The sequence below is a fragment of the Podarcis bocagei genome (genome assembly GCF_964188305.1).
Source record: "Podarcis bocagei genome assembly, chromosome: 7".
Taxonomy (NCBI): Eukaryota; Metazoa; Chordata; class Lepidosauria; order Squamata; family Lacertidae; genus Podarcis; species Podarcis bocagei.
In genome coordinates, this window is record NC_138132.1 from 11,601,905 (window position 1) to 11,620,498 (window position 18,594).

An 18,594-nucleotide genomic window follows, 5' to 3' on the forward strand; every position below is an offset into this window, starting at 1 on the left:
GAAAAAAATTGCTATAGGCTGTACAATTCAGCAACCCAAGAAACCTTTTATGTTGTACAAAAATAATGAATTAAGTTTCCAATTCTTAAAGGCTGTGAGGTAATTCTGAGGCAATTCTCTTTTTAGTGTCAATGCGTAGCTCCGTGAGACTTAAGCATACACAGAATAAATTTTCGTAAAGCATGTGCCCAGTTAAAAATTATTTTGGGTAACTTTATTTGGCTTTTTGTGGATGAGGTTTTTTTTTTAATAAAAAAAACCTAGCAGGCCTGGTTAAGGGTGGTATTCAATGCTAGGTCCAGTGGGTCTACTCTAAGTAGGACTTGGTTGAAGACAGCCCTAGGTTCCTACTCCCTTTCTCCCAGTGAAATAGTTCCCTGTTAGGGTCAGGTGATATTATTTCATTAATCAAAAGTATATGCCATTAAGAGGGGGGGGGGAAGTTGTTGGTTTTGCAAACACTGAGCTTGGATACTGATCCCCCCCAAAAAAACTGACCCCGGGGAGGCTTTTCCCACCGTACCTCCTCCATTTACCCAGACTCAGTGAGCAGCCAGGTGTGTTCCTCTCATCCCTGCAGGAAGCAGAAAGTCAGCCTCGCTGCCGGCGGTTGCAACTGAAGGACATCATCCCCATCGAGATGCAGAGGCTTACCAAATATCCGCTGCTGCTTCACAACATTGCCAAATGCACAGGTGAGCAGAGGTGGGGAGGATGGAGGTTGCTGTGACAATCGCACAGGGACAGCTAAGCCTAGGGCGGAACAGACGACATACTGTACATTTAAAGTGCTGAGATAGCCGCTTTAAATATGCACGGCTTCCCCTAAAGAATTCTGGGAGCTGTGGTTTTGTTAGGGGTTGGGGTTCAGAGTTGTTGGTAGGCCCTCTGTCCTCCTCCCAAAGCTACGATTCCCCGAGTTCCCTGTGAAGAGGGATTGGTTGTTAAAGCCGCTCTGGGAGATTGTCTGAGTCTTGATTTTGCTGTGTTCGTGAAGGATTCACAGTATTTTCCTCCCTCCTGGGGGAAAAACCAACCCTGAATCTAGAGCCGAGCTGAATTCTAGATAGGGAAACACTGGGGCTGTATTTAATGGGGTGCCTTTTGAAAATCACGTCCACCTTTTTCGATCTGTGCTGCAGAGGAGGCCGAGGAACGGGAGAAAGTCCAGAAGGCGGCCAACTGCTGTCGGCAGATCCTCAACCACGTCAATCAGGAGGTGCGCGACATGGAGAACTTGCTGGTAAGTGCCCTTCTTCTTCTTCTTCTTGCTGCCTGACAGCATCATGCCTCAAGGGCCGCCTCTCCCCTTACGAACCAATCAGAACCTTGCGATTGTCACCCGAGGTCCTTTTCTGTACGCCAACACTAGAACAGGCCTTTTCAGCGGTGGCCACCCCCTTTTGTGGAGTGTGCTCTCCCCAGGGAAGCTAACCTGGTGCCTTCATTACTAAATTTAGGCACTAATCAGAACGTTTGTTTTCTCCCAGTCCTTCGGCTTTTATTTATCTGTGGGACGTTTTCATCCTGTCTTTAAAAATACTTGAATGAGTTTTAGAGTTCTCTTATGTTTTGCTTTATGCTGGTTTTAAGGCATGTGTTATTATTTATTGATTGTTTATTATAGTAATTTTTTATTGGTATTTACACACATTTTCCAACATATCATTCTGTTAAACATCATTTCAAAATCTTTGGCTATCACAGCCCTTCGACCTCAACTGATGGTTTTCTAAAATCTTTTCTAATTATGCATTTTGCTACTATAGTTATTGCTTTAAACTCAAATCTTAATACCTATTCTTAATTCTTTTCACAATAATTTATATATTACTCCTTACAAAACTTATTTTAACTCTACAAGCGATATCAGTTGGTTCCAGTTGCTTTCCAAATATGTCGAAAACTTCTTCCATTCCTTTAGGAAAACCTGGTGCTGCTTGTTCCAAAATTTCCCTGTTAATCTCACCATCTTAGCATAGTTCAGTGTTTCCCAACCACTGTTCCACGGCACACTAGTGTGCCGCGAGATGTTGCCTGGTGTGCCGCGAGATGTTGCCTGGAGGGAGGCGGGCGAGTCGGGCGGCGAGAGGCGGGGCGGCGGCGGCGAGGAGAGGCCGCCCAGCGCGGGGCTCTCGCCGTCTGCCTGCCTGGCTGCCTGCGAGCTCGGCGGGCAGCGCCTCCGTCCGCAGTGCCCGCCTCGCGGCTCTCATTCCCTGCCCCTGCCAAAGCTCACCCAGCCAAGCCGCGCTCTCCTTCCTGCCTCGCTTTGCTGCCTCCTCCCCCCCCCACCCCCAAAGCTTGGAGGTTCCCCGGCAAGGGGGAGGGGAAAAAATTGAAACTTACACTTTCGTGCGTCCCTCCCGGCGTGACGCTGCGCACTGACGTCACGGGCTGTAATGGTGGTGTGCCTCGAGATTTTTTTCATCAAACAAGTGTGCCTTTGCCCAAAAAAGGTTGGGAAACACTGGCATAGTTCACCAGTTTCCCTTGCCACTCTTCTTTAGTTGTCATTTCTTCTTGCTTCCATCTTTGGGGTAACAATATCCTTGCTGCAGTTATCGCATATAAAAACAATTTTTTATGATTCATATGAATTTCTGTACCCACAATAAATTGGGTATTTATTGTTTGCACGTCACTTTGAGTTAGCTTTTTTTTTTTTAAGTGACTAATAAGTTTGATAAATGAATAAATACCTCTCTGTTGGGCAGCTGCTCTTTCTAATCCTCCCTTGCCACTCTCTCTCTGTATGTGTGTGTCCTCTTCTCTGCGTTTTTCAGAAACTGAAAGATTATCAGCGTCGCCTGGACCTCTCCAACCTGAAGCAAAGTACTGATCCACTGCTTAGTGACTTTAGGGTGAGTTTCCGGCCTAGTATTTCCTCCCTGGTTGCTAGCTGGGGAGTCGGGAACTTGTGAGCACCCAAATATTCTCCATCATCCCTGACTTTGGACCCTGCTGGTTGGGGCTGATGGGAGTCTAGCAACATCTGGAGGGCCACCTTTTCAATGGGGTGGGGAGCAAATTCTCTAACAAAATTTCCACCTGTTTTCCTCGAGGGAGCCTGCCCCCTTTTAAAGAACTTAGCATGTCTCTCCATGCTTAGGCTGTACCTGTTGGGTTTCAGACCGTCACGCGGCTGCTATCAAGGGGGAAGGGGCCTCTCTTTTGAAATGTGGCTTTAAGGCTGCTCTGAGCAACTGGTCTGCTCAGTTTACGTAATGAGGTTTGTAAAATTACAGTGGTGCCTCGCAAGACGAAAAGAATCTGCTCTGTGATTCTCTTTGTCTAGCGGTTTTTTCGTCTTGCGAAGCAAGCCCATTGACGGATTAGCGCTATTAGCGGCTTTTAGCGGCTTATCGGCTTATCGGATCAGCTGATAAGTGGCTTAGCGGCTTAGAAAAAGGGGGGGAGGAAAAAACCCCCGCAGGAACTCGCAAGACATTCTCGTCTTGCGAAGCAAGCCCATAGGAGATTTGTTTTGTGAAGCACCTCCAAAACGGAAAACTCTTTCGTCTAGCGAGTTTTCCGTCTTGCAAGGCATTCGTCTTGCGGGGCACCACTGTATAAGAGAGTTTCTTTGATTTGGAGTGAAAAGTGTGGTCTTCCATGAACTCTGGTTTCCCCAGGGCCTCAGGTTTTATCTCCACGCTCCTGCTTCTTAATGCAACTCTTTGTGCGTGAAATGATAGCGTATGCAAAACCTCGGGCTGTAACCAGCTCTTTCCCACAGAACGACATCACCAAGAAAAACCTCGTCTACGAAGGACCCCTGACTTGGCGTATCACCAAGGATAAATCAGTAGGTAAGTTGAGCTCAGGCTCACTCTTCCTTAGGATCCTTCCTCGGCTTAAACTCCGGGACAGGGCTTTGATTCAAAAACTTCTTCTTGATGCCAGGGGCGGCGTGCTGACGCAATTGAAATAAGATTTGAGTGGATTTATTTATTTAAATCCTTCTCATCCCACTCTTCAGCCCCAAAAATGATTAGAAATGGGACCCCTACAGGTCTTGCAGTCAAAAAGGCATGTCACGAGGGGAAAAGGGATTGGTGGGGAGGAGGAAAAAAGAAAGCTCAGGCACCATTACAGAGTTCTTGCAGTGACCAGCTGGAATGGCATTATTTCCAGGAGAGGAGTGGGTTTCCTTCACTGAATAACAATCCCCACCCAGGGGCTGACCTTGTGGGCAGTTTCCCCATCAGTCTTGCTGAATAATGGGCTTGCTGTCCTCCAAGCAATTCTTTTATTTACGTATTGTTACAATTCTTCACTTGAGTGCTGGGAGACTAGCGGGGAGGTCAGCGCAAGGGAACAGCGCTTGGTAGGCCTTTCAGCCTTGCATGGGCCCTGGGACCCTTATGCAACCTTGTTGACGTTGACTAAGTTTGAGGTTTGTGGGCGTGGCTTCTGAGTCGAAGGGGTGGGGCTTTCAATGGCTCCACCCCCTCAGGGCTCCCCTTTCTATAAGCTCAGCTTTGGTGGGGGCCTGGGCTTCCCAGCAAGGCTCGGAAGCGTACGTCAGACCTCTGACCTTCTCTCTCTTACCCCCCACCCCTCCAAAAAAAGATGTCCACGTTCTCCTGCTGGACGACATCTTGGTGCTTCTGCAGAAGCAGGAGGAGCGCCTGGTCCTCAAGTGCCACAGCCGCACCATCAACCCAACTCCTGACGGGAAGCAGATGTTGAGCCCCATCATCAGGCTCAATTCGGCCATGACACGCGAAGTGGCCACAGGTGGGTGCTGTGGTGGCAGGTGGGTGTGGCCGAGCCCCCGGTCATCTCACGGACTATTGACCCGTACACCACTAATCCGCTGCCACCAACCTGGTCCTCCCCGGTAAATCACTAATAATAATAATAATAATAATAATAATAATAATAATAATAATAAATAATTTTTATTTATACCCCGCCCTCCCCAGCCAAGGCCGGGCTCAGGGCGGCTAACAAGCAATAATAAAAACAAGTTGAATGAATACAACTTAAAAACAAGATTAAAATACAACATTAAAATATTAATATTAAAATGCAGCCTCATCACAGGAGGAGAAAGGGAAAAGAAAGAGGGGAAGGGAATCAAATTGGCTCCAAGCCAAAGGCCAGGCGGAACAACTCTGTCTTGCAGGCCCTGCGGAAAGAAATCAGATCCCGCAGGGCCCTGGTCTCATGAGGCAGAGCGTTCCACCAGGCCGGAGCCAGTGTTGAAAAGGCCCTGGCTCTGGTTGAAGCTAATCTAACTTCCTTAGGGCCCGGGACCACTAGGGTGTTGCTATTTATGGACCTTGAAGCTCTCGGTGGGGCATACCGGGAGAGGCGGTCCCGTAGGTACAAGGGTCCTAGGCCGTGAAGGGCTTTAAAGGTCAAAACCAGCACCTTAAATCTGACCCTGTTGTTACTCTTTACCTTCTTAGTCTTATTTTATCCTGTCTCTAACTCTTCTACCTCCCCTCACACAAGAACCAACTGCACTAACAGTCTCTCTATTTCCAACTGTCTTTCCCAACCAACCAACTAAAAACCAACCAACCCAAATATCGGGCTAAGCCCTTTTATAATCAGGTAGGCTCCGCCTCTGGCTTTTCTATTGGTCTACCTATTATAATAATATAATAATAATAATTTATTATTTGTACCCCGCCCATCTGGCTGGGTTTCCCCAGCCACTCTGGGCGGCTTCCATAGAAACCAAAAAACACTAAAATATCATACATTAAAACTTCCCTGAACAGGGCTGCCTTAAGATGTCTTCTGAATGTCAGGTAGTTGTTTATCGTTTTGACATCTGATGGGAGGGCGTTCCACAGGGCGGGCGCCACTATCGAAAAGGCCTTGAAACGGAACAGGCAGTACAAGCTAAATTAAAAAAAACCAAACCTTGCAGCAGCTATTAATAGTTTTGCGTTCCACTCAAGGCCATTCTTGTCTCCTATGCTGTTTTTAAATAAAAGATTGGGACGGAAGCCACAAACAGCCTAGATCCTGCCTGTTACCTTGAATAATCTAAAATTCTGCTGCAAGCACAGCTCTGACTGCAGTCGGTCTCTGTATTCTTGGCCGTGCATCATCCGCACCCAGGCAGCATGAATTCTGTGGCACAAACTTACATGCAAGATAAATTTGGCATGAATTGACAGCAATCCTCTCTATTCCTGATACACTGGGACTCAATATATGCTGCTGGTGCTGTGGGCAGGGTAGCCCACACAGGCTCAGGCTAAGGGGTTTGGGGGAATCGTTTAACCAGAAGATGCAAAAATGGTATAAAAAACAACAGACAAGCCCCTTGAGTCCTTAGGAAAGTTGCTACATCCCACTGATCAGAGGCCCTCACCCCCCACTGCACTGACTTCCTGCCTGCACATAGAGGCAGCCAATGAACTCATGGCAACAAGAACATGCCCCTGCCACACCCCCTGCTCACACACAAAAGGACGCCACAGAACCTCCAGTCCCAGTGGCAGAGCCAACAAAAACCTTACTGATGCCAGTCCCCAGGGATCTCTCCAGACATGGGTTTGAATCCCCTTAGCTCAGGCACAGAGAATCTCCAGGCCTCTCTGCCTTGCCCTCGGCACGCTCCCTAGACCAGCCTTTCTCAACCTGTGGGTCCCCAGATGTTGTTGAACTACAACTCCCATCTCCCCTAGCTAGCAAGGCCAGAGCTCAGGAATGATGGGAGTTGTAGTCCAACAACATCTGGGGACCCACAGGTTGAGAACCGCTGCCCTAGACCATGGGTAGGCAAACTAAGGCCCGGCGGCCGGATCTGGCACAGTCACCTTCTAAATCCGGCCCGGCGACAGTCTGGGAATCAGCAGGTTTTTACCTGAGTAGAATGTGTGCTTTTATTTAAAATGCATCTCTGGGTTATTTGTGGGGCATAGGAGTTCGTTCATCCCCCCCCCCTCCAAAAAAAAATATGGTCCAGCCCCCACACAAGATCTGAGGAACAGTGGCCCAGCCCCCTGCTGAAGAAGTTTGCTGACCCCTGCCCTAGACCATGCCCATCGCCGACACTGCTTCACCCATAGAAACATATCATTGGAAAGGGACCTCAAGGGTTTTCTAGTCCAACCCCCTGCAATGTAACAGTCTTTTGCCCAACATGGGGCTCGAACCCACAACCCTAAGATTAAGAGTATTATGCTGTACCGACTGAGTGCCTCTGCCTTAAAATGTTACAGGTAGGTAGCCGTGTTGGTCTGCCGTAGTCAAAACAAACTAAAAAAATTCCTTCCAGTATCTGAAGAAGTGTGCATGCACACGAAAGCTCATACCAATAACTAACTTAGTTGGTCTCTAAGAGGCTACTGGAAGGAATTTTTTTATTTTGCCTTAAAATGTTTCTGCCTGGCTGGAATGTGCCCTTGAAACCCTGACGACTCCTCCTTGCCTGGATGGAAGGCAAGAGGGAAAGTGTGTAGCCTACTGTACAAAGGTAGCATTTACACTCGTCCTGTTTCACCTGTGGCCCTGCCCACCCCTGGCATGCGGCCCCCAGAAGGTTGGCTGGAAACGCCCTATCGGGCAAACCTCAACTGGGCACTGGGTGCAAGTTCTGAGATAGGTCCTTCTCCTCTTTTTTGATTCTGAACCTGCCATTTCCTTCTTTCCTCTTAGATATCAAGGCTTTCTACGTGATTTTCAGCTGGGAGGACGGAGCTCAGATCTATGAGCTGGTTGCACAGACAGTGTTGGAAAGGAAGAAGTAAGAAACAGGGGAGGCGAGATTCAGATGCTGCTGGCTGGGGCGGGGGGGGGAGTGGGCATTCACCGCTGGAGTACCAAATGGGTTGATCCAACCACCACCACCCCAGCTGGATGCCCTCCAGGTTTTGGCTCGCTGGCTGATGGGAGTTGTAGCCCAAAGCATCTAGAAGGCACCAGTTTGGGGAAGGCTGGGTTTAGTCTGTGAGCTGGAGTGGGTGGCAGAAACAGAGGGGTGGTAGGTTTGGAGGTGAGGGTGGTTCAATTTTCTCAGCTTCCATCCAGGTTCAGTTTTCAAAATATGACTTTGCCTAGCACCAAGGGACGCGGGTGGCACTGTGGGTTAAACCACAGAGCCTAGGGCTTGCCGATCAGAAGGTCGGCGGTTCAAATCCCCACAACAGGGTGAGCTCCCATTGCTCGTTCCCTGCTCCTGCTAACCTAGCAGTTCGAAAGCACACCAGTGCAAGTAGATAAATAGGTACTGCTCCAGCGGGAAGGTAAACGGCATTTCCGTGCGCTGCATGCTGGAAGCAGCTTAGTCATGCTGGCCACATGACCCAGAAGCTGTACGCCGGCTCCCTCGGCCAGTAAAGCGAGATGAGCGCCACAACCCCAGAGTTGGCCACAACTGGACCTAATGGTCAGGAGTCCCTTTACCTTTACCTAAGGTCTTTAAGCTTATTATTATTATTAATTGAATTTTTATACCACACTATACTCACAGATGCCATTCCTTAATGTGAGCTGAGGCTCCTCCGTGGGCTTATAGTGATGGATGTCTCTGAGCATGTTCTAAGCGCCTCTGCCATAAGCAGTACATTTGGCATTTAAGGGGCCAGGCTTCCAGGTTTGGAGATTCCAGGCCAGCGTGAGCCCCATCACCTCTAACTGTTGTCGAATCAACCAGTCAGTTTTTGTTTTACCCGATTCCCTTCCTTTGTTCTTTTCTAGCTGGTGCAGTATGATCAGCGACACGGCCGGCTCTCTGAAGGTCCCCATTAAACCACGGCTTTCAGTGCCAAACAGTCGGTCTTCGCCACACAGCCCCAGCTTGTAAGCCTGGTGTTCCTGGGGAGGGAAAATGTCTAAACCTTTCTCGTACGAAAGGCCACGTGGGGCATTTTCTGGGGCCTGCATGCCAGAAGCAAGTGGGGCAAAGTCAGAGGCAAAAATGAGGAAGGTAGCGGATGGGACGTTTTCCTTTGTGCGTTCCAGCCATGCAAAAACCAGGAGTTTTTGCAAACATAACCTCCACGCAGCGTCTCTCCATCCAGACCAGTGAGAGGCAATATCACAGTTCAAAGAAAGGTCCCATCCGGGCAGAAGAATTTTAGGGAGGAGGCAGAGGGAGAAGACTGAGAGGAGGAGGTGTCAGAAGCTCAAGAGGTAACAGGGTTTAGTGAGCAGGGAGAGCCTGTGGCAGAGAGAAGTGCAGAATCTGAATTAGAAGCTGAAGCAGAAGCAGAAGAGGAGGCCAAAAGACAGAGATGAGTCCAGCTAGGGAAGAGGCAGAGGTGTCTCCCCCTCCTGCTGCAACTAGCTCCCCTCCCTGCTGGTCTCCCAGGACCAGAAGAGGTATGAAGGGAGAAGAGCAAAGACAGGCGTTCTGGCACAGTCTCAGATTGCTTGGGAAGGACTGCGGAGGCAGAGGAGCTTTAGGCAGTTGCCTCATAGGGGCAGGACCCAGCAAGAAGAGTTGCTGTGCTCATGAGGCCTGGCACCTCTGAGCAGGTTTTGTTTCTTCTAATGAAGAGTTACCTTCCTTACTCAGTGTGATTTATTGCTGGCTGGCTCCCTGGCACTAGAAGGGCTGTCTTGTGGGGTGTGGGGGGGGGGGAGGAAGGACCCAGCCTGCCAGCGCAACCCATTTCCCCACCGCCGGCATAGATCTGCACTCACAACTTCTTCTTTTTCCCGCAGCAGCTACTCAGAGGGGTTGCTGGGCGGGGCGGAGAACGGCAGCTCCCACAAGGAGACCCTGCATTCGGAGGGTGAGTTTGCGGCCAGGAGGTTTGGAAGGCAGTGGGAGGAGCTGGAGGGGGCAAAGCAAGAGTTCTGGGTTCTTACCGAGCTCAGAGCCAGGGGAATCCAGGGGCTCTTTGAGAGCAGGGATCCGACTGGTCTTTTGGTACCCCAAAGCAGAGCGAGAGAAGGACGGGATGCTGGAAGGGGCCGAATTCGAGGGGCGCAGCCCTGTGAGTGGACCGAAGCTGGGCAAGGCAACGGAGGAGATCTTGGACGACATGTTGAACTTGCACAAGCACCGGCCCGTAGGCCAGGGGGCCCTGTCATCCGCCGCACAGGACAGAAGTATGTAACGCTACTCCTTCAGAACTCCCTGCCTGTTGACAGCAGGCAGGCACCTTCAGCTCCGCATTTTCCAGTGTCTGCTTAAGAACGTTTATGGTTAGGCAAGCCTATCTAGGGGGTGCAGGTGGCACTGTGGGTTAAACCACAGAGCCTAGGACTTGCCGATCTGAAGGTTAGCAGTTCGAATCCCTGCGACAGGGTGAGCTCCTGTTGCTCAGTCCCTGCTACTGCCAACCTAGCAGTTCAAAAGCACGTCAAAGTGCAAGTAGATAAATAGGTACCACTCTGGCGGGAAGGTAAACGGCGTTTCCGTGCGCTGCTCTGGTTCGCCAGAAGTGGCTTAGTCATACTGGCCACATGAGCCAGAAGCTGTACGCCGGCTCCCTCGGCCAATAAAGCGAGATGAGCGCCACAACCCCAGAGTCGTCCGTGACTGGACCTAAATGGTCAGGGGTCCCTTTACCTTTACCTTTACCTTTAAGCCTATCTAAACAATGTAGAGAAGCCTCCCCAAAATTGCTGCTCTCCAGAGATTTGGAGCTACAACTCTCACTGGCCTCAGCCAGGGCTGCAGAAGACTGATGTAGAATGCTGACGTGTGTTTTAATCTGGATTTAAACGTATCATTGATTTTGGTTTTTTTAAAAAGCGACTTTGAGGTTTGTTTGTCTTTACAGTAAAGCGGTATGTAAATTGCATGAACAAATGGATAACCTAGAGTTGGCGGGAATCGGCGGCCCTCCAGATATTGTTGGATTTCAGCCTCTATCCAGCACGGCCGGTGGCAAAGGATGATGGGAGTTGTAGTCCAACAGTATCTGGAGCGCCGGAGGATTCCCCCCTTCCCTCCTCCATTCTTTCCCCTCCCCTCTGTGGAGATTCCTTCTGCCCCCACATCCCCAAGCCCCAAGACTCGCGAAGCAGATGAATCTCACCCCAGTCTTGTGTCCTTAACAGTATCAGCCCTGAGGAGGCTACTTCAAGTATCGGAGGAAGGAGAAGTTTCCTTCCCAGCAGCAGAACCTGTGGACCGTCCGCCGGAGAACGGGAACCCCCGCGAGGGAGAAGAGGAAGAGGAGTGGGAGGAGGGTCACGGGACCGAGGCAGATGGCAGCCGACGGCATCCAGGTGGGGGTCTGAGAGCCAGGTGCCTGCTGGGAAAGTCAGCCAGGACTTGGCGAGAGAGGGGCATGCTGGGAGTATTTCATAGAATCATATATTCCCCTCCTTCCCTCTTTGCAGGAGGCCTCCCCAATGGCCCCTTGGAGCCGGAGTGGGGCTCTGAGCACCTGGACAGGGAAGGATCCAGTTCCATAATTCTGACCCACCAACAGTCTGACGGGGTGAAGCATCACCTGCGGCTTCTAGAAGATGCCATCCAGGGTCTGAAGGTGAGAGAGGGTTGCAAAGACACTCACACACACCAATGTGGTATGCACAGAATTTACTGTGCAGTTTTGCACCTGTTTGCAGAGCTAAACCCCAGCCCTGGAATATTAATTTCCAAGATCGTTTGGAAAGCGCAGAAGATGGTGGAGGGAGGGAGGGAGGTGTGGGAGCAAACGCCTGAATGTTTCTTCAAGCAGTGGGTTTGAAAGGGAAGAGGCGCAGAGAGATGGGCCCTCGTGTTGAGAATGAGGGAAGGAGTGTAGGAGGGTGTGAAGACCGCCCTTTGATGGCTGCAGCCCTCATCCATTGGGCTCTTTTTAAATAAAGAAGAAAGACCAGGACTATAGCCACGAGGACTAGAAACTTGATGAATGGGAAGTCACGTTTTTCAAGACTATATGCTGCATGGAGACTTATCTCCTGAGCCCGTTCTCTTCACTAGACAAAGCAAAGAGCCGGGGTGTGTGTGTGTGTCTCTCTTCATGCCTGTACATGATTTGCTTTGTTATATTTCACTGCACTTGGGCCCATCTTTTTCTCCAGGCAGCAAACATGGTTCTCTCCCCCCTTACCTCACCCCCACAACAACCCTGTGAGTTAGGACTGCTCACTGTCCGTCGGCTTAACCTGAGGTCTCCCCATGCCCTGCTCTCCCCGGTCCTCGTCTGCCACCCTCTTAACGGCTTCTTTTTAGAATTTATTCCTTGCAAGCCCCAGCTTATGCACCGGGTCACCTTTAAAAGGGGGCTTGCCACTGAAGTGCTGGTTTTGACCTTTAAAGCCCTTCACTGTATGCCCCGTGGAGGACCTTAAGGTCCATAAATAGCAACACCCTAGAGGTCCCGGGCCCTAAGGAAGTTAGATTAGCTTCAACCAGAGCCAGGGCCTTTTCAACACTGGCTCCGGCCTGGTGGAACGCTCTGCCTCATGAGACCAGGGCCCTGTGGGATCTGATTTCTTTCCGCAGGGCCTGTAAGACAGAGTTGTTCCACCTGGCCTTTGGCTTGGAGCCAATTTGATTCCCTCCCTCCCTCTCTTTCTTTTTTCCTTTCTCTTCCTGTGATGAGGCTACATTTTAATATTTTAGTGTTGTGTTTTGATCTTGTTTTTAAGTTGTAGTTCAATCAACTTGTTTTTATTATTGGTTGTTAGCTGCCCTGAGCCCGGTCTCGGCTGGGGAAGGCAGGGTATAAATAAAATTTATTAATTATTATTATTATTTATTATTATTTTGAAGCAGGACCGGGGACCCCGTGGCCCTGCAGGTGTCCTTCGACTCCAGCTCCCAGCCGTCCAAGCCAGCATGCCCAGTGGTCTGACAGGGGGCTGTTGCCCTGAGGGGGAGGGCTGCAGCTCAGTGGGTTAGAACATCTGCTTTGCATGCAGAAGGTTTCATTACCCAGCAATTCTGGGGAGAGGGGTAGCAAAGTCCCTAATCTGAAACCCTGGAGAGCTGCTGCGAGTCAGTGCAGATAGTACTGAGATAGATGGACCCAGTGGTCTGACTCTGTATAAGACAGCTCTTCCTGTGGCCCTGTGCAGTCCAGCAACACCCAGAGGGCGCCACGTTGGCCGATCTAGAGCGCCTGGGTTGCCAAGGTTGAAGCCTCTCGACCTTGAGAGTTGGGAGTGTCCAGAAGGATGCTTGTCCCCACATCCCTCCTTCGCCCTCTCAGTGAATATTTTCCTCAATCTGTTTGTCTGCCTGTCGTACTAGGAAATTGAAGCGGATTATTGGCACCTGCAGCAGCTGATAGGAAAACTCACGCCATCTCAGCCGCCCAGTTTCACATGAGGCTTGGCCAAGCAGAGAAGGTAATGGAAGAAACAGGCTCCGTCCAGGGTATCCCAAAAACTCGGTGCATGACTGACCGGCTTCCTCTCACCACCCTGTGTCCTTTGGTTAGGCTGATAAGACAGCGATTGGCTCAGAATGAGCCTGGGATCTTAATGGCTGGGCAAGCAAGTTTTTGAAATAAGTGTTTGTACCTCAAAATTTAATTTAAAAGACAAAACAGTGCCTCCGCTGAGGGGAGTTTAGGAATCGCTCAAGCCATGTAAATCCCACCCATTTGGTGTTTTTTGTTTTAAATGGGTGCGTAATTTGCTGTGTTTTTAGCTTGTTGGAAGTCTCACTGCCTATTTATCCAAACATCCTCTGGCCCATTGAGCCAGTTTCGAATCAGCCCACCAGGAGAACTCTCTGCTCTCCAACCCCCGTACCCCGAACCATCCCATCCTTTCTTGCTCAGATGTACCTGGTAGTTGAGGGCCTGTGAGTGGAATGGCAGGAGGGTGGGAAGGCTCTAGTAGGCCCGACATGTATCCATAGCAACCAGGAACCAGTGAAACGTAGTTAGGAATATTGGGGGCCACGGGAACTGTATTTTCCATGGCTCCTAGCAGTCCAGGATGCCTCTAGGGCCTTGGAGGGGGGCCTCTGTGCGATTCCCCCCTGCCACCGCCAGGCAGACTTGGATGGGAAGGGGCAGAGAAGGTGCAGGAGAACAAGTAAGCAGGTGTTTTGCCAAGGATGATGAGCGGGGCCTGAATTTTAGTCTGGGTTTCAGCTCTGGCTCCAAACCAGGCAAGTACATTTCTTAAAACCGTCCCACCCGCTCCGGTTTCAAACTCGGGTTGACACCGCTGCTTTCTGCAGCCCCATTCTCACTGTCGTCTTAATGGCTTTCTGTGTCTTCTCCCCCCTCTCCAGGCCTGTCTTTCACAGGGAGGAAAAAGGGATCTTTTTTGCCAACCGCTCTCTCCAGCCAGATGTTCCTCCTCAAACAACACCAGCAACCAAGTGCGGCCTACACTGCTTTTTGTATAGAGGATTTATAATGCAGGGAAAGATTCCAGGGTTATAAATATATATTTTATATATATTCTACCTAGACCACGCTATAGGGGGCCATATTTAGAGGCTGCGGAACTGCATGTGAGTTAAGGGGTCAAACCCTTCCTGAGGGTGGGGTTAGCTATGTCATCAGGCCATAGAGGTGCTCTTGGGGGGGTCAGCTTTTTCTTTAGCTATGGGAGTAATTTGTGGTGTCTGTCCCAAAGAGAGGCGAATTAAAAAATCGGGTCCCTGTGGCAGCTGTCTAGTGGACCAAAGATGATGGGGTTGGGGTTGGGTGCAAGGCGCTTGTAGGCTTCTGGGCTCCACAGACCTATTCAGAACATAACCGCTGGAGACATCAAACTTGACCTCCTTTCTGCCAAAAGTGACCAGCCAAATAATCTCAGGGAAGGTTTGCAAGGAGGGTATGACGATAGCAATATCGAGCCCCTCCTCAAATTGTCAATCATCCTGGTGGTATAAGCTTGCCTTACAGTATATCCTCACACGTGGACCTAACCCTCCAGATAGGCATCTGATCCTTTTAAAAAGGAAGTGCTTGGCGGCAGCGGCAGCAGCAGCAATCACCGCGGTTTCATGGGGAGGCAAATCTTTAAATCACTTAACTTGGTTTTCCTTGCCTTTACTCATCTCCCTGTCCCCAGAAACGCCCTGCTTTTCTAGAATGCGTTTTTATCCTTTTCCTGCCTCATTTATTCACATCTGCAGTCCTGCCCTAGCTGTCTCCCTCCATCCCTTGGCTCCTTGCTACCTTGCCATTCCACACAGTGCTTTTGTTTTGGCACCAATTCAGCTGAGACACACACACTCACAAGCACACAGCAGAAAAGCCTTGGGCTTGCATGCAAACTGCATCAGCTGCCCTGAAACTTGAGCTGGTTCTCTCCCCGATACAAACCCCCTTCCAGAAGACTGGTCTCTCCTTGCTGGGTGACCCTTCACAGCTGGCTTCACAACCTAACCGAAGGCCAGCTACACCGTCAGTGCCATAACCACCTTCTGAAGAGAGGAGAAAGGCAGGGGAAAATGGGTCTTGTGTTATGAGATGAGCTTGAAGTCTGAAGGTAGCGTTGTTCCAGCGGTGGATCAAGGGAGAGCCCTGGTGTTCCCTGGAAATGCTTCTCAAGAGATTTCCCCCAACGAGATCAGTAGTGCCAGGCAAGCTCCCTGGAAACGCCGCTTGATCTTAACCTAGCCGGGTGCAGTTTCATGTGAGCCTTCTAGCCTGCCCTCGTCCCAACTCAAGGGAGACCTGGAAGACTTGGCCAGCAACCTCCTTCACTTGGTTGTGTGCAGAAACGCCATTGCAGGGGTGGAAAGATTTATTTTATTTTTAAAACGCAAGCTCCTGCTAGCAAAGCAAAACCCCAACCAACCTCCTCCACAAAGCTGCTTTCTCACCACATCCCTGCTTTCTTTAGGAATTCCTGAGAAATCTCGGGGTTCGATACCCAACAATGTATATACCAAGGATCAGCTGAGCAGTTAGATCGCATTTGCCCACACGTTATCTGGAATCGGGGTTGCCTTTCACTCGGTGTTGCCGACCAGGTTATTCCCAGCACCGTGTAGCATTATAAAAGCTGCTTTTAGCCACAGGGTGCTACAGGTGTAGAATATGAAAGTGAAACCACAAGGTCCTGGGTTGGGGGTCTCATCTGCCATAAATGTAATTAATGCACGATCCCTTGGCGGCCCTTCTGTGACACGCTGTTTTGTGGAAGGGACAGCAGGTGGAGCCATATCAGTAAGTCAATGGGGGCCTCTTGGCTCTTCCAAGTGTTGGGGTTATTGGCCTTTTGCAGGAATTGAGTGGGGGCGGGTGTGTGTGCCCGTTCCTCCTCCTACCCCTGATCCCCCTTGGCTGTGTATGGAAGGGACTTGTCCTCAAAGCTGGTCTGTCGCATGGAGCAAGAGCGCTCTGGACCTATAGAGGGCTGCTGAGCACCCAGACCCGGGGTTTGCTGCTGCTTCTGGCAACTCTGCTCGCCCTCCCCAGCCAAGACACCTCCTGTTTGTAGGACCTTTTGCCCAACTGGAGGGTTGCAGTGCGTCCTCCCTAGGCAACCGCGGCGTGTTTCCGACCTCCGCTTGGGAGAATTCCATCTGCCGAAACTAGTCAAGGGGCATAAACACAGGTGGTGCTTTCATCCCAGAGGACAGGTAGCAGACCTTAAGGGTTGAGGTGAGGGGGGAAAGTCAAGTGAAACCTGTCGCGCCCCCCCCTCCCCACTTGATGTCCTCAGAGACGGACCTACACAGATATTGCACACGTTCCAGTTCTTCCAAGTGCCTTTTATACTTTTTGTTCATAATGTGCTTGTATGTTTAAGAAAACTCAATATTTTGCTGGGATATTATATATATATATATATACGAATATAAGGGAGTAGTCTTAACTCCTCCAGCTGGGGCTGAAAGCGAAGAAGAACCCAGAGGTTGTTGTTTTTTTTATATAGAGTGATATTATATATATTTAGCCTTTAGGGGGTTTTGTCTTATTACTGTACAAAGAGCCTAACCCAGTATATTCGGAGAAGAAAGAGTGTGACCTTCTCAGCTTCCCAGTATTATGGAATGTATAATAGCCCCTGCCAAATCTGTTGCAGTCAGATGAGGTGTTTTTTTAAAGTCACACTTAAAAAAAAAAGAGAAAATGAAATAAAAATTCAAAACTGCAAAATGTAAAAGCATCGGCTGGGTGGGGTGGGGGGATAAAATCCCCCGGGATCTGCTTTCACGTCTTTTACCATTGCTGTTTTGTACTTTCGTGAGACATTCTCAAGACAGTGCGCTATGGATTAGTTCACACATGCAAAAGTGCCGCACTTATTTATGGCTTTTCCCTTCTGTGTGGCGCCCTCCATTTTGGACTCCCAGTTCCCATCAGCCCCAGCCAGAGATGATGGGAGCTAGAGTCCAGCAACATCTGAAGCATGCTGTATTGGCCATTGCCCTCCTGTCACAACCCATCCACCCCACCTAGGAAAAATGAGAAATGCAAGTTCTGCACTGTCCTGTCTGGGGCACAACTATTTAAGGAAAATTTAAGGAAGAAGCAAGTTCTGCTTGACTTCCTAAACTTTTTTTTTTTAAAAGCCTGAATCAGGCAGCATAAAATCCCCTCTTCAAAAAACCCCCCAAAACAGCCAATGCTTATAAGTGCAATTCTCACAATCTGTGCCTTTTTAGCATTCTGGATTCTTGACCTGGAGTGCAGCCTCAGTCGCGAACTGGATTTCAAGAGCAGTTTGGGTCTGTAGACTCGCGGTTGACCTGGGGCACAAATTGGAACTTGTGCTGTTGTTGCTTGATCTTCCCCCTCCCCTGAATCATGTGAATTAACCACGGGGTAGCTAATCGGTGGTCAACTGTCTTGAGAATGCTCTCAGCTTGAGCTTGGGGGTTGCTTTCCTAGAGTTCAGTTGAGGATTGAGCTCTGTGTGGTTCCCTCCGCCTGGCAACGTTTTTGTATGAGGTTTGCAGTGAAAATACTAGCCAGAAGAAGGAAGAAGAGGGAAATGTTTCCTCGCCAGAGGGTGGGGAGATCAGGTGAGTTTCCACTCTGTATAAGGATGGGGTAGAAGGGGAAGAGCAGGGATCCGGGATTCCACATCCCTCCTGCTTATCTGAGCACAGGAGTCGTGGGCCCCCTCCTTCCCACACCTTACGTAGAGAGAAATCGGAGGCTTTTTGTATGTTACAGGAGGGTTACAGGTACGTGTAGGAGAGGTGAGGAAGAGACTGAACCAAAGATAACTTTTGTAAAAGATGCCAAATTAAAAGCTATATTAATCGCAGCAGCCTTTGTGGTTGGAATACAGCATGTATTTTGCATTTCGTGTCTCATTTATTGCATTGGGTTGGGCCAATCAAGGGGGCGTCCCTTCTAACTCTGATTTTCCCTGGACGGAACATGCCCTTCATTTATGATGGTGCGTTTTGCTTGCCTGTGTTTTGGGCACACATGGAACTCTTGACTCTTTTGTAACTTGAATATATAGCCTGCTGCGCAGAAGGAAGAGCTTAAATGGTTCCCCTTCCGCTCAGTTGCAGGCAGCCCCTAGACCAGGCATTGGCAAACTCGGCCCTCCAGATGTTTTTGAGACTACGATTCCCATCATCCATGACCATTGGGTCCTGTTAGCTAGGGATGATGGGAGTTGTAGTCCCAAAACATCTGGAGGGCCGAGTTTGCCTGTGCCTGCCCTAGACAGTTTCTCATGAAGAAGTGTAGCCCTCGGGATTGAAAGAGTCACTCATCCCTTCCCACTTACCTGGGAGTAAATGCCACTGAGCTGAGTGGGACGCAAGTGCCT

At 49.8% G+C, this 18,594-nt stretch overlaps 1 protein-coding gene and 1 long non-coding RNA gene across 12 annotated transcripts in view; one reads left to right on the forward strand and one right to left on the reverse strand.

Moving 5' to 3' along the window:
• ARHGEF1 (Rho guanine nucleotide exchange factor 1) overlaps positions 1–18,075 on the forward strand; it is a 69,953-nt gene extending 51,878 nt beyond the window's left edge. For 7 of the 11 annotated variants that reach the window (XM_081200175.1, XM_081200183.1, XM_081200184.1 and 4 more), the window contains 13 exons: positions 581–695; positions 1,143–1,243; positions 2,784–2,861; positions 3,737–3,809; positions 4,573–4,740; positions 7,627–7,714; positions 8,668–8,769; positions 9,637–9,707; positions 9,856–10,026; positions 10,984–11,154; positions 11,269–11,417; positions 13,133–13,230; positions 14,129–18,075. In XM_081200175.1, coding sequence (XP_081056301.1) covers positions 581–695; positions 1,143–1,243; positions 2,784–2,861; positions 3,737–3,809; positions 4,573–4,740; positions 7,627–7,714; positions 8,668–8,769; positions 9,637–9,707; positions 9,856–10,026; positions 10,984–11,154; positions 11,269–11,417; positions 13,133–13,210 — 1,365 coding nt within the window. In that variant the 3' untranslated portion in view covers positions 13,211–13,230; positions 14,129–18,075. The remainder of the gene's footprint in view (positions 1–580; positions 696–1,142; positions 1,244–2,783; positions 2,862–3,736; positions 3,810–4,572; positions 4,741–7,626; positions 7,715–8,667; positions 8,770–9,636; positions 9,708–9,855; positions 10,027–10,983; positions 11,155–11,268; positions 11,418–13,132; positions 13,231–14,128) is intronic. The other 4 variants (XM_081200180.1, XM_081200176.1, XM_081200181.1 and 1 more) reach the window with 3 other exon arrangements.
• LOC308590677 lies at positions 1,654–8,707 on the reverse strand. The gene is made up of 3 exons (XR_014009866.1): positions 8,640–8,707; positions 2,467–2,552; positions 1,654–1,972 (listed from the first exon to the last, which is right to left on the reverse strand). It is a non-coding gene; the product is annotated as an uncharacterized lncRNA (long non-coding RNA).
• Positions 18,076–18,594: the final 519 nt, after the last annotated feature.